We start from the raw sequence: 15,930 nt of genomic DNA on the forward strand, positions 1-15,930 counted from the left end.
TAAAGTTGAAACATTTACTCTTAACAACTCTCAAACTTATATCCTGCAATCACATCTCAATGAACAACAACAACACAAACAAACATATTTTAGCTACTGTACACTCAAAGATTCTATTTTCTTTTACCATACTTGAATCCTGAGGACAAATCTTTAAGGCCAATAGAGAAGAGTCTATCTTTGTTCTCAGAGATTCCTCCTCTGTGTTTTGGTTGGCCCTTCTGTTTCCCTGACCATCTCAGGGTTGAAGCAAAGACATAGAAACGGTCTGGTTGGTTTCTTTTCAGTCTTTCTCTGAAAGAACAACACAACTAATGTCAGTCGTCACATTACATTACAAATAGAAATGAGAAAATGTTTCATTCTTCTAATTGATTTGTTGAAATCGAAATTTTACCTTCGAGTTTTGACTTTGAGCTTTAGTGTTTCCCATCAAAAGCCTACCATCACAAAAGAGTTACACAATTAGGAACAAGAACATCATCCACTCAAATGCAATTTGACACAAGAAGAGAAAAAAACAAAACGGGGCTTACTTCAAGAAACTAAATCTTGGACGAACTGATTTTTCCTTCTTCTTGATTGAATTTTCACTGCAAGATTTAACATAAAACAAATCAGATACACAGGACAAGTTCATTAAAGAAGACAACAATCAAAGTTCACCTTGTTTTCTGTATGATAACAAGCTCCATTGCGTTGTCTTGAGTTTCTGATGTAAACACCGACGAGTTCTTGATTACTGATTTTCTCTCTTCTTCTTTTTCTCCAACACAAGAGCTCTCGTTCAACACATCTATATCCTCTCTGGGATTCTCCTTCTGTTCCATTTCATCAAGCACTTCAACAACAGCACGTTGTCTTTCCGGTTCTTCTTCTTCATCATCTTTCTCAATACTCAACACCGACAACTCTTCTTCACTAGCTAGTTCATTTTCACAGCTCTCTTCTTCTTCCTTAACCAGATCTTTAGTCAATGTCTCCAAAGTGTTCAGCAACACCGCAACGCTTTCTGGTTGCTTTGAGTCATCGTCATCTGAGGAAGCTTTTGCTTTCTTGGCTTCTGCAATTTTCTTGTAATGAGCGTCAAAGAAAGCTTTCTTCTGAGCAACAGATCCAGGCTGAGAGTATTTCTCTGCTTCATCGACATACTTGTTGTGCGAGAAACTTGACCATTTTCCCCATTCAAGATTCTCTGTCGTGAATCTCCCAAAGGAGACTGATTGGCTAAGCGCACGATTCGTATTATCCTGCAATCCAACAAAGCATTAGCTAAAGCGCAAGCACAAACTCAGAAAGTTTCAGTGAATTAATAGGAAGATTCATACAAAAACATTCACAAATTTTTCCTCTCATAATCTATCCATAAATTTAATAATTTTCTTTATTCAAAACTGTCCGGGAAACATCCAAATTTACCCGGAAATTTTGTTATTCAGGAGGAAACAAATGAATCATAGAAAGGAAAGAAACTACTAACCTGATGAGATACATTACGAGAAAGAGGAGGAGCTCCGAACGAATATGAATGAAACAGAACTGCAGATTCACCCATTCCCAATCCTCTAAAGATTCTCTGAAAAATTGTTTTCTTCTTTTATGTAAGCCAAAACGGCTAATAGAATTCGAACGTTCGGAAAACAAGTTTTTAGATGTTGAAAATCTGTTTTGTTCAAAAATGGGTCCCACGAAACAGAAATAAAAATTTAAAACTCGAAACCCAACTTTGAGGTGATGATTGTTTTCCTAGTTTTTAGATTTTGGTTTCTGAATTTTGGTTTTTGGTTTTTAGATTTTGGTTTCTAGTTTTTAGTTTTTGATTTTTGTTTTTTGATTTTGGAGTAGATTTTGGTTTTTGGAGAATCATGAATGGCTGTTTTAGATTTTTTTTTAGTTTTTGGTTTTTGATTTTAAAATTGGTAAAATGAATTATTAATAATAGTAAAAAATTATTGAGAAAAATAATAAAATAGAAAAACTATCATCAAAACAGTCATCAAATTATTTTAATACAACAACTACAAATACAAAATAGAACTTTCAAAATCACATATTAATGCAGAAAATTTATAATACATATATTTATTAATAGTAACTAAATAGATTCAATTGTATGTGTAGAATTTTACTATATATGAATTAGTTTCATATAAAAATTAGAATAAAATACATATATAACTTCAAATTTTTTATAAATATTCATAAAGTTGTATATATAAGTCTACACATATGGTAAAGTAAATAAATAATAATAACTTTTTTCAAAACTAATATAATAATTAATATTTAATTTTTCAAAATAACAATCTAAATCTACACATATTGTATAATAAATAATAATATTTTTTAAAAAAAACTAACAGATTAATTCTATTTTTAGAACAATGACAGAAGAATAAAAATTATATTATTCAGCTATTGTATATAAATTTATAGCGAAATTTTAAAAATCCAAAATTAATTAAAAGTGTAACAAATTTACTGTAAAAATTATGTTACAAATATTGATTAAAAGATAACAAATTCAATTGCTTATAAAAGTAGTGTAGTTAAAACCTACACAAGTTTTTTTTTTACTAAAATTCTAAGGTTTATGTGTATTTTGTCTGTGTTCCGTAGAGAAAACCAAGAAAATGTAGATTTTAGATTTTAGGAAGAAAGTAGTGATAAGAGCCAAAAACTAGTTTCCCTAAAAAATAGGAAATCTATTTGATCAAAATCATGATTGGACAAAAAACAGTTTTTGGAAAATCAAAAACCAAAAACCATTTTAAAAACTACAAACAATCAAAGCATGAGTTTTTTTTTTTTTTTTTGCTTTTTGCTAACAACCTCAACTTTGAGTTCCTATTAGGAATCTATAGAAAAATTGTAAAACTGTGCTCAAATTATTAACCTAAAAGTTTAACCAAATACAATTATTTCTGCTCTGGTTGTTAACATGAAGTGGTTGAGAATTCAAACAAATGGGCAAACGATAGTTTCTGGTGATAAAAGAATTAAAAAGTGATTTTTCTTTGGAAACTCTGTACTTTTTAAACTGAATTATGAGAGCAATTCTAATGGAAGTCTCTTATTAAAAGTGCCTATTTTGATCCAAACAATTTCAGTTGTACCAAATACTAGATGAACAAATGATCAATCTTGAATACGATATAAATTTAACTATAATTCAAAAAAAAATTACCTTAACTTTTTAAAACGTGCCAAAATCTACATTGACTATAACAAAAGTTAGTTAACCGTTAAAAATAAAACGACTTCATTTTAATTAAATTCTTCTTTTCTAAATATACTAATTTCGAGACTCGAACCCGTGCACCTGAACTGAACCTGTGCACTCGAACCGTTCAAAATAGACACTCTAAGCCACTAGAATAGAGAAAATGTTTGATATAGTTACAAATTTGAAATTATATATACTACTATACTTATTCCATCTTCTCTAATTAAAACTCTAGTCATAATTATTTCTGATTTGTATAAAATATATTAACATGTTTTCTAATTATCATATCTTTAATGAATTTATTTTATACTATAATATAAATAATAAACTATTTTAAATTATAAAAATTAATATACTTAAATTTTTGGAATTATATGTAAAATTTTCTTATACAAATTATTTTAGTTTTTTAAACCTTGAATGTTAAATTTTATTTTAAACATTATTATAATATACTTGTGATATTTTGTTCAAAATGATAATTGTGTTAAAAGGTCTTTTACCTATCTTTCAATGAAATATTTTGCTCAAAATATTAGACACATTAAACAAGAACTAAAATATATAAAAACATAAAATATGTAGTATATTGTATTAATTTTGAACAAGAAAAATTACCATTCAAGTTTTAAAATATTAAAATAATTTATATGATAAAAGTTTATAAATATTCAAAAATTTAAGTATATTTAATTTTGTATAATTTAAATTATTTTATTATTTATGTTTTAGTATGACATAAGTTTATTATAGACTAGGTGATTTTCACATGCTCATGCACATATATAAATATTTACAAAATACATTATAATAATTTTATAATATTTTTATTTTAATTTTTAATTAATATGCATCGTTTATCTTAAATATTATTATTTTATTTTAATGAGATATATAATTTTGGATAAATAATATCTCATCTGTTTGGTTATTATTTGGATAGATTGGATATCATGTGCTTTTTTGATTCAACCATAATATTTTTGTTCTACATAAAAATTTGATTATTTTTTATTTGCATTTTATTTGATTCTTGTCTTAAATCTCTAAATATATTCTAATTGTTGTGAATGTGTGTATTATTAATGTCGAATATGAGCTCCTTATATAGAGAGTTACAATGTCTGAAACCCTAATGGGCCGGTTACAAGATGAGCCACTAATGGGTCAAAGCCTAGTAAGTATCTTTTGGATAAACATCCATCTGAACCAGTCGGTTCATAACACTTCCCCTGGATGTTGAATCCATCTTGAGTTCGCCAGATACCAAATCTTTTTTGGGCTCGTGATACACTTTACCAATTACTTAGTGTTGCCTCATTAAAACCTTACCAGGAAAACCCAGTGGGACAAAACCATGGTTAAGGAAAAAGAGTACAACATGTATCACTTCCCCTGATTTGTACCTCCGTATATGATCTTGAGGTTGGCGCATGAGTAGACTGGTGGGAATTTTATGGACGCCAAGTCTCTGAGCTGGTCTTCATAATGTGCACGTCCTGGACTGATAGGAAGGTCTCATGGACGTGGTGCTGATGTAGACATGGTGAAGAAGTCGGTTGACATGTCTTTGGTTGGACTCGTACTTCTTCATATTTGTTTTCCAACGTGTGCATACTTCTTGTTTGAGAACTATCCATGTATGAATCCAATTTATAACCTGTATCATAATCAAAAACAAAACCAAGCAAACACATCTTTGGGTTTGGTTAGTATAAAATAATCTCAAACATTAGTAAAAGGATATTTCAATCCTGTCCCATTGCCTTTATATTTAGAAATAACATAAGCTTAGTTCAATGCTTATGTTCGGATGTGTGTAACAAACACATTAAGGCAAGGCGCCAATGGCACTTTGGCAAGGGACATGTATGGCTTTATTTCCAATGTCTCATGGTTTGATCATTTAACAACATACTAGATTTTGACCCGCCCTTAAAAAGGGCGGGTATATTTTTTGTTGGAAATTATTTTACGTAATAAAAATTATGATTTTTGATAAATTATATATTTTAATTTTTTTATGAAATTTATCTTAAATTTACTTATATGACTTATTTTTGTTATTTTCAATATAACTAAATTTTAGAAGACTCAATAATAATTCTAACCCGTAATATGATTTTATTTATTTAAACCGAAGTTAAACTTATTTTACACTGACTTTTTAATTTAAATAAAATATTTTATATCTTCAACACTCTTGTATTGAAAAATTCATTTGTGCGTTGAAAATATAATCTATAAGTTTATTAAATTTAGTTTATATGATTTAGTTTTTATTTTAAATGAAACTATTTTTTAAGGAGTTGAGATAATTCAGACCCGTATTATGATTTTGTTGATTTAATCATTTGTTATTTCAATTTGATTTTATTTTGAGGTTTCATTTAATAAATGCTTTCAAATAATTAATAATGTGAAATATTTTTTGGAAAAATATGGTGCAAACATTTAGGAAACAAAATTTTCAAAAAAGTTAAGAAATAAATTATTTAAATGCTCTTTAATGTAATTGCAAAATAATGACTTTTGATTGATTACAAATAATGCTGGAGAAAAGATACATGCAATTTTTGTAATTACTTAGAAATTTCAGAGGCAGATTCATAAACAGTCATCTGTTTTAATAGTATAAATAAAATAATTTATAAATACATAAAATATATAAACATATTTGAAATTAAAATAATTTTTTATAAAAAAAGTCTTACGCCATTGTTGTTTATTTCTATAGTTTGACCCATGGCCGTATAAATATTTGCTTTCACTTCAATTTTTTTCTTTGTTCTAATGATAATATCTATCTATATATATATATATGTGTGTGTGTGTAAATTAATATGTATTACATAATTGTTAGTATATCATTTTAAAACAAATTTTTTATTTATTACTTTAAATAATTATATTATGTGATTTTAATCGTCTATTATATCATAGTGTATTATATAAAAATCTAATATTTATAACTAATTGGACTTTTATTATAAAAGTGTTATACTAACAATTTATAAATAAAATATTTTATATTTTATTTATATGATATATAGATTGATTTTGATGTGTGATTTTTATTTTATTATTTTTATTAATAAATATTGAAAATATTAAATGTTAACAAAAAATCTATAAAGAAATTTATTTTGGTTAAGATTCATTCTATTAAAGAAATCTATTATTTAAATTAGGAAAAGACATTAAATACTTAAATCTATCATTTAAATAAGGAAAAGACAAAATTCTCTACTATTTTTGTTACCAAACAAAATTTAATTTTTTTTTAAGATTTCTATCCCTATTACCAAACAAAAGCTTAAAGTACTTCTTCTTTAATAAGATAGATATGATCATACTGCACTTTGAAATTATTTAGATGTATAGTATTAAGTTTAAACTTAACTATAGTTTCACTTGTGAATATTTACATCCGGATGTGCCTTGAGTCTTTTCTAGACCAAGGAAATATGTCTCTGTCCAATCTAGGATCAAAGGATCCGTGACCTATCTCAGATGGTCTCATGACCATGTTCCTTCTTAGAATAAAATGGGTCAGTACTCGGACCAAGTGAAAACCATTCGACCATGAGTCTTGCATTGGCTTGTATCCGGACTAAGGCACAACTTTCTTGTCGTTCTTATGACCAAATGGGTCTATGTACAGATATATAGACTATGGGACTATGTTACCATACAGTGAGGCGAGCCATAGACTTTATAGTAAGCATTTAGGATCAATGAACCTTATAAGCTTCACATAATGGTTCATACCTATCGTTTTGACATCTTTAATCTATGCTTTATTTGATGCACAAGGATTTCATCTTTAAGTATATTTAAGATACTCACTTTGTAGTCCCAAACAATCTTTGTTTGTCCCAAATTTAATCTTTCCCAAAACATTCATTTCAATGCTTTCTTTAGATAGTCTTTTGGGAAGTGTCTCCAGAGGTTCCTAGGATATTTTCTTTAGATCAAAATATTCTTGTATACTCTAGTTCTCGAGAACTTTGTTGCATTAGACAACTCTATATCCTCTGAGACTTATATATATTTTCCAGTGGACTTATATAATCAGGCAGTTTACATCCTTGAACCGCAAGTATAAGTTTTTCTTATGTGCCAGACTTATCGAGGAATCTCAATGTTTGTTGCATCCACCATAAGGAGCTTATCTCCTTTTAATTGATTCCTGGTCTTTGTGATAATCCTTGTGCACATGACTATGCTTAATATTATGCATATGGTCGTGCCTTACATTAACTGTATCTCGCCATAGAAATTTCTTTCACAAAGACTGTTTTCTGTCCAACTGGTTTAGCATCTAGAGGTGTCCGTACTTATGGGACCTATCCTCCCTTAACTCCACGTCTACTTTCTTATTTGTTCTTAATCTCATATGTTTGAATGCATTCATGTGGACGTGGGTTTCATGATCCTCATTGATCTCATGATCTCAAGTGCTACATTGCGCATATTTTATCATTAGTTTCGAGTACTCGTTTGTTCCTTTGTGTCCTAGACATGACATATCTTATTGAGGTTTTATTATGTCCTTCAATACCCTGAAGTTTGGCGTCCCAAACATCATTAGGTACCTTAGGTACAACCATTTCTTATGGTTTCCTCATCCGTGATCACTGTTTTAGTTTTGTACATGTACATTTTGATTATGTCTAGGAGTCCCTCATCCACGGATTTGCACCTTACTTTAATATCCGAGGGATCTTATCTTTAGAACTTATTGATCTAACTTGTTTAGATTCAGTAGCAACTTGATTGTGTTCTCTTGAACATCAAATCTTATTTGGTGCATTCATAGCTGGTAGAAATGACTTAGTCATTCTATTCGGGTCAGGAATCTGGCAATTATATTAAGCTAGCTTTTGTATAAACTTTATGGACTTCTAGAACTCATTCTAGAGTCTGAGGATCTTGCCAATATAAGGATGTTTTGATTCCATATAATTTTCTATTATCCAGCTTCCCTTTAATGTTGGATGTTCGGATTCACTGAGGTGACTATCCGTGTTACCTAGCCTTTAAACAACTTGTCCGTGGATGGCTCAAGGTACTTAGAAACGTGGGGAACTTATATAATATCCAACATCTATTCCCATCCTCTCATCTTATATTTCTGTGGTGGAGCGATAGAATTTATAAGTGGCACTTCTTTATGTGCTAAGATGAGATGTGTCTGGCCTTTGACCCGTTTCAGTTAATGGGATGGGTATCAATGTTCACTTCTGTGTGTGTATGTCCATGTAGAATAAAAGGTGTGTTTTATTCTTATTCTTCCCCCATGGACATATCATACTCTTTGAGTGCTTAGGATGTGAACATATCAAGACATATAGTCTTTTCTTTGAAAGGAACTCATTTCTTTGCTCTTAGTTTCAACTGTATGGTGAAACATCTTTCTTTTACTTCTCATCCACGTCTATTCTTATGTATGTCCATGTATCATGGAGTGCTATACACTTACCCTCATGGACATTTCATGCTTATGAAGCACTTGGACGTGAGTTCATTGGCATATATCAAGACATGTAGTCTTTAAGGCGATTTATAAGGGACCTTTTCCTTTGCCTTTAGTTTACTTCTTTTCTATTCTTTTCCTTTCATTGTGAATTTTCACGTCTACATTGAGTCATGAGATGTTTTCTACATTCTCCATGATCATATAATGTTTATCAAACCCTTTTGAGACGTGAGCACTTTAATCTATATTCACTTGGACGTTTTGAAGTAACATGTTTTCCTTTATCTTTGGTTTAATCCGAATGGGATAAGTCTATCTTTGTTCTTGTGAACTCTTTGATGTTTCAATATTGTGTATGTCCATGTTACATGGAGTGATTAACACTTATCCCCATGGACATATCATATTTGAATACTTTTAGACGTGAGTTCACTTAGCTTTTACCAAGACTTGTAGTCTTTGCCATCATACAATCTTTTTTGGGCGGTTTCTCTTTAAGGAAACACTTTGTTTCTTTTGCCCATGGATTCATTATGAAACTATCCATTCATCAATTCTTAAGTCTTTCACTTATAAGAATGATTATTGTACACGTCCTCTCTTTGTGTACATAGCCTCAAATGTGAATACAATGCACACGACCTCTATATTGTACACGTCCTCTCTTTGTGTACCTTTGAGGCAATAGGATATTTGGTCATGGATTTTGTGTCTTAAGATGTCTGTGGTTTGATCCATTGTACATCATAAGGGTATTCACATGAATGGACGTTTTGTTTATGATATAAAAGCTTTCATTTATTGACTCTTTCAAAGATAGCAACCAAAGAAAGTGAATAATGTTTAAAGGAAAATAATAAGGTATGAAATAACTAAGTAAGAACACTAAGGGCTAGATGTCGAGTCAACATGTCTTACTCCATATGGTGATCTATTCTCTTATGCTTTGTTGGATCATCCTTTCTTGTGATCCATACGATCACACTTGTCATGATCCATGAGAACATCTTTGACAATTTTCCTTCATCTTTCCGAACCATCTTAGCTTTTCTTTTAAAGCTTTGCTGATAAAGAGTAGCTAGATACTTAGGAGTTCTGCATCTCTTAGCCAAATGGTTGTCCCAATTATTGCACAACTTAGACCATCCCCCATGTCCATATCCTCTCTTGACACGGTTGGTTTCTAGATCAGCCCTTTCGACTGGTAGTGCATTAGCTGGTGGTAATGGAGTTGGCCTCGTAAACTCTCTTTCACTACTGTTCATTAGCATTCATGATTTTGCTCAGCTTGCAACAATCTTGCTATTAGAGATGTATAGGTAGTGAAGCCCATTTCTCTATATTGTTGTAGTAACAATAAGTTGGTAGGGTGAAAGGTGGAGAATGTCTTTTCCTACATATCTTCATCAGTCACTACCTCACCACATAGTTTCATTTCGAAAACTATTTTGAGTAGGGCAAAGTTATATTCTTCCACAATTTTATAGTCTCGGAATCTGAGGTTGATCGATTCTCGTAAAGCTTTGGTATGTATAACCTCTTGGATACAATTTCTATTTTCTAGATCTGTCCAAAGCTTTGAGGGATCATCAGTCAGATATAGACTTTTGAGTTTTTCACAAATATGATGGCGAGTGTTCAGGAGTTCTCTTGCAATGCTATCATATGTGATGCATTCACTGAGTTCATCAGACTCAAGTGTGGTTTTAATATCTTGTGCCCATTGCACATATTGCAAGTAGTTTTCTCCTGAGATTATGATGGAGGAATTCGACATCTAAAATATTTAGTGTTTCTCTAGTTAGATCTTAGTAATATGTTCTGAGAGACTGATTTTAAAATCTAATTTTAGAGAAGTTTTCCATAAAATTCTATGAAATGGAAATTCCAGAAAAAAAATTATATAAAAGGAAACTTTTTAAAAATGGAAACTTTCTAAAAATAGAAACTTTCTAAAAATGGAAACTTTCTAATTTTTGATTTGGTCTATCAACCAAATTAGGGTTTATACTATCGATTGGTTTAGGGATTTATAAACTGATTTGGTTTAATGTTTTCACAATTCGGATTTGGTTTTTATAAGTTTCATAATCCGGTTTAGATTAGGGTTTAATAATTGGATATGGTTTAAAGAGTTTCATAATCCGATTCGGTTTGGGGTTTTATAAGTTTTAAATTTCATGAACTTTAGGGTTTGTTTATTAAACAAATTTGTTATATCAAATCTAGCAACCTAATGATTCAATCAACCAGAGTATACGAGTTCTCTAAAGTTCTAATCTCAACTTCAAACATTTTTCATAAAAATCGGATCAATCAAAATTAGGGTTTGATGACTTACCTTTGGATTAACTCGATTCGCTCCTTGGTTCCTTTGGAAATATTAACCTCAATTGATCTTACTGGGATCCTTTGTTTTCCTTAAACAAATTTATCAAAAAGAGTTAGTAAGATCAAAGATAATCGGCTGTAAACAACACTAGAGAGAAAAATTTGCAGCCTTAGGTTTATTTCTGATTTTGACGGCGCGGCTTGTAGCTGCCGTAGAGAACGCGTCTGATCACGGATTGAGGTGAGGTCTGCGGCGTTGGATTCTCCTCTTCAATAGCTTCAAATTGATATGTCGCACGTCTTCTGGATCGTTACGGTTTGGGAGAACGATCGATTTGAAGTTGAGTCAAAATTAGGGTTTTTGTGCAATTGACGGCGCGCACTAAAACAGAGCTTGGCGGGGCATCTGAGATCTGATCGACGCGTGGTTTATGGCTATGGATTCTTCTCTTCAATATCTTCAAATTGGTATGTCGCACGTCGTTTGGATCGTTATGGTTTGAGAGAACGATCTATTTGAAGTTGCGTCAAAATTAGGGTTCTTGACCAATTGACGGCGCGTACTAAAACAGAGCGTGCCGGCGCGTCTGAGATCGGATTCTTGCGAGGTTAGTGGCGATGGCTTCGTCTCGTCGAGATCTTCAGATTGATAGGTGGCTCGCCGTCTAGGTCGTTACGGTTAGGGAGATATGACTGTTTTAAGATGCGGCTAGTTTTTAAAGTTTTGGTGACCTGAGCTTAGCTCGTGCTGATAACGTGTTGTGAATGTGTGTATTATTAATGTCGAATATGAGCTCCTTATATAGAGAGTTACAATGTCTGAAACCCTAATGGGCCGGTTACAAGATGAGCCACTAATGGGTCAAAGCCTAGTAAGTATCTTTTGGATAAACATCCATTTGAACCAGTCGGTTCATAACACTAATAAGATTATATTAATATATATATTTTGAGAACCAGATAGTAAAGAAGAACTAAAGTGTTAATCGATTAAAAATTGCATAAATAATATAACAAAAGTATTAATTTAAAACCTCATACATGTATAAAAATTATAAATAAATTAATTGTAATAATTGGTTGATATCACTATAATATAATTTGAAAATTTCATAGCTATTATTAATATGTTGAGGTTTTTCTATAATTTGTACGTATAAAAATATCACTATAAATAAAAATTTTATATAAAATTTTGATAATTTTGATTTTCGATATTAAAATTTGGATAGGTCTAGTTACTTATTTTGTGCATATATTTATTCCAACTAAAATACAACTATTTTTAATATAATCCAGACAAATCAAACTAATTGTATTCAGTGTATTTAGTGAAGCCACTTTTGCTTATATAACAAACTTTCTCTGCGGCGCAAGAGACCGTACTATGTAAAATGCCACTAATAGTATTATAGGGCCCAAGGTTAGCCCAACATCTTTCGGTAACCTTCCGCTGCTCACACAATGAACCGTTTGCACAATTGCATCATGACGCGGATACGAAACCAAGTTTTTGAGAGAGTGGGTGATGTACCACACCGAAATCAGCGTTAAACGGTGGTTCACAATAATACGTCAAGACATATACTATATTTCTAATTTTAGATAGTGATGATATGATTATTGATTACCATTTTACTATTATCATAATTGTAATAAATTGTGTGTTTGTACGAGTATATCTATACTTTATAACCTCTTTAAATTAATAATCTATAAATTAATATCTCTATAAATTAATATAATTTCATAGTCTAAATTGAATTTTTGGTTCAATTAGTATCTCGATAAATTAATAATTTCTATAAATTAATAAAAAAATATTGGTTTGGTGTAGTCCCAACATTATTAATTTATAGAGGTTTCACTGTACTAATAAAGTTGACAAGGAAATTTCCACAGGCCTCCACCTCAGCACTCCTATACCCAAAACGCGACACGTGTCGACCAGTGAGCACACCTTCTTCTTTTCCTATTTTCTCCACTCTCGCGTCTTCTATTTTTCTTTTTCATGTGATTAAAACATGAGCTGTTGTGGGCTGTTTGATCATCTTGGGCCCAACTTTTAATTCGAAAACCCGATAGTTGTCATGTAAGCGTCTTCAGGTCTCGTCTTCTCGACGAAGTCGCCTCCTTCTTCTTCCTCTCCATTGAGTTCTGCAACGTTTGTTTCAACAGTATTCAATTCGATTTTCAATTCTGTCGTTACGCTCCGCCCACCTTTCTTCCCTCTCTGTCATTTAATTTTAATAAGAGCGTCCTGTGTAACCGATTGAGGCTTCCCCTATAAGTAAGGGTTATTGGAGAAATGGAGATTCACACAGTCGAGATGTGTGTTTTTGTTACATTTTGTTTTTATAGATATGATAGATTATTTTGTATCGTGTTTGTCATTTTTCGTTTCATACATTATTTTTCTGTTTCGTGTTTCTCAACTTTTATTTTCACTGATTTTGTTTTCTCCACAGACTCCCAATAACATCAAACATCAAAGGGTCATGGCAACCTCCCAGCTGTCACTGTAGTAAGATCGTAGTCAGTAGCCTTATTCTTTTTTTTTATGTAGTAGAGATGCTTCATGATTCTTCTCTGACCATTGTTCTGTTTTGTAGCAGACAAACAATGCTCTATATACATATTCTTTTCTTTTTTTGAGCAAATGTACATATTCTATTTCAGGTTTGATTTTCTGTGTTTTAATTTTACTGGAATAAGATTGAGAGATGAAAAACATTTGCCTTTGGTTTAGATACTGAGACCTTCAATAAGATTGTGTTTTAAAAAGAAAAGAACTTCAGTAAGACTTTTATATTTTTATTGGTTGATTTATTGTTTAGGTATCATAACACAGAGCTTTATCATCAATATCTTCGTAGAAATTTAGGGATGAAGTAGCAATATAAATGTTTCGAGTCATCATCAGCTTTGAAACTCAAACTTAACAGACGAAAAGCAGAGAGGGGAGTATTTGATTTTTCTGTATTTTCTGTCCCAATTTCAAATGAGATTTTAGGTTCTGCAACTATGAATAGCTGATGGCGTTGGCAAATATAATCACGAATCACCAGGTATCTTATTCATATTAAAGCTTCCCTTCTCATTTTCTTGATATTGATGCATTCTTACTAGGCCTGCGATTTTTGTCCGAACCGAATGGGCCGAACCGGACCGAACCGGTTTTTTTCGGTTTTCGGTTGGGTTCGGTTTTCAATTCGGTTCAATTCGGTATGGGTTTAAAAATTAATTCGGTTATCGGTTCGGTTCGGTTTTCGATTTTAAAAAAAAAAAAATTAAAATTGTAAAAACCGAAAATAACCGATAATAACCGAAAACCCGAACCGAAAATAACCGAATAACCCAAAAATAACCGAAACTAACCGAAATAACCGAAAATACCCGAATATTTTGGAAAAACTATACCGAAATTAACCGAAATTTTTTAAAATCGGTTATTTTCGCAAATAAAATTGAAAACCGAAAAAATCGATAACCGAACCGAACCCAACCGAAATTTCATTCGGTTTATTTCGGAATTTTTGTTTAAAACTTTGGTTAACCGAAAACCGACGGTTCGGTTCGGTTCGGTTTCGGAAAACCGAAGTCGCAGTCCTTAATTCTTACACCTTCCTTTTATTCACTTTTATACATCATTCGAGAAGTGATTGTTATGGAACGATATTCAGTGACCACACCCAGACTACTCAACAGTAATGGTGAACAATCGCATGGATAAGGTACTTTACTCTCCACACAGACACTGAATTTGTAAGCTTCCTGCCTCTTTAACACTACTATTACCAATTTTCAAACTAGCACTTTCCAACTATGCAGGGACACAGCCTATTGCCAGACTCCTTCACAAGAAATTGGAAGCTGGTGTTCTGCAACTTAGGGTGATGATAACCACCATCATCAATCCCAAGTTAGTAGGACAGGTAACCTCATTCTGGATAAGAATGTTAAATTTAAAACTTGAAAGCCACCGAAAAAGACCCGCACCGCAAGGCTTAGTTTCCTGCATGAGACACTAAATTGAAACACCTTTATTGTTTCCACAAAAAAAGAAACTCTGTCGTTTCCATCCATGCTTGCTCTCAGTTCTTTGACTTTATTATGTGCAAATAAGGGGTTGGAGTCTTGGACACTTAGTCCACCATAAGCTTTTGTCTCACTGTAGGTTTTGTTACTAAGTGGATTCTTTGACGTTTTAAATATAAGTTTTTATTGGTTTTCAGAGTCTATTTGTTATTCGTCCATTAAAAAATTAAGAGTGTTATTTCCACTATTTGTTTACATATACTCTTGAACCATCAAAACAGTGGTTAAGGCATTAAGAAGAATATGTATCAAAGAGACACCAAATATTTTAACTTCTGAGGAAACCAAATCTCTTAGAAGTCTAACTCTACTTCGTTAATATTGCTATACCTCTATATTTTTTAGAAGGACCCATACTAGACATTACTCTCTATTTTCCTCTCTGCAACAATTTTCTATTTCCCTTCTCACCTTCTACTACTCCTTTTTCCAACATGACAACATCATATTTCCCCCAAAAATCACATCAAGATCCTCCATTAACGCACTTCGATTATCTAGGCTTCCTCATGATATCTATAAATAATAACGGTGTAAAAGTTTCCGACTTCATGTTCTATCCTTGCAATACATGTTATCTGGATTTTAGAGCTAACTTCATACCATTGGATGTCCCACACATCTCTGATAGTGAAATATACAAATAATAATTATTTAGACGTTTATACAGCCTTAATTTATACACTTACACAATTTACTATCTTCCTTCGAACAAGATAGTCAAAAAAACAAACACAAGTATTTACATTTTTCTTTCTCGAACATCAACTTTACTTTATGTTTTAGTTTC

The 15,930-nt window shown here is 31.6% G+C and overlaps 1 protein-coding gene and 1 long non-coding RNA gene across 3 annotated transcripts; one reads left to right on the forward strand and one right to left on the reverse strand.

Moving 5' to 3' along the window:
* Positions 1-18: 18 nt before the first annotated feature.
* Positions 19-1,619, reverse strand: LOC108838532 (protein WVD2-like 7). The gene is made up of 5 exons (XM_018611456.2): positions 1,481-1,619; positions 667-1,250; positions 537-593; positions 398-440; positions 19-294 (listed from the first exon to the last, which is right to left on the reverse strand). Exons 1-5 carry the CDS (start codon positions 1,553-1,555, stop codon positions 187-189), a joined length of 867 nt encoding a protein of 288 aa, XP_018466958.1. The 5' UTR covers positions 1,556-1,619; the 3' UTR covers positions 19-186.
* An 11,521-nt stretch (positions 1,620-13,140) lies between these two features.
* Positions 13,141-15,283, forward strand: LOC108849593 (uncharacterized). 2 transcript variants are annotated; one of them, XR_001949220.2, is made up of 4 exons: positions 13,141-13,373; positions 13,511-14,110; positions 14,702-14,776; positions 14,874-15,283. It is a non-coding gene; the product is annotated as an uncharacterized LOC108849593 (long non-coding RNA). The 2 variants fall into 2 exon arrangements; XR_001949219.2 differs by having other exon boundaries at positions 13,141-14,110.
* The last annotated feature ends 647 nt before the right edge of the window (positions 15,284-15,930 follow it).

Source organism: Raphanus sativus, chromosome 4 (assembly GCF_000801105.2).
Source record: "Raphanus sativus cultivar WK10039 chromosome 4, ASM80110v3, whole genome shotgun sequence".
NCBI classification, from domain to species: domain Eukaryota; kingdom Viridiplantae; phylum Streptophyta; class Magnoliopsida; order Brassicales; family Brassicaceae; genus Raphanus; species Raphanus sativus.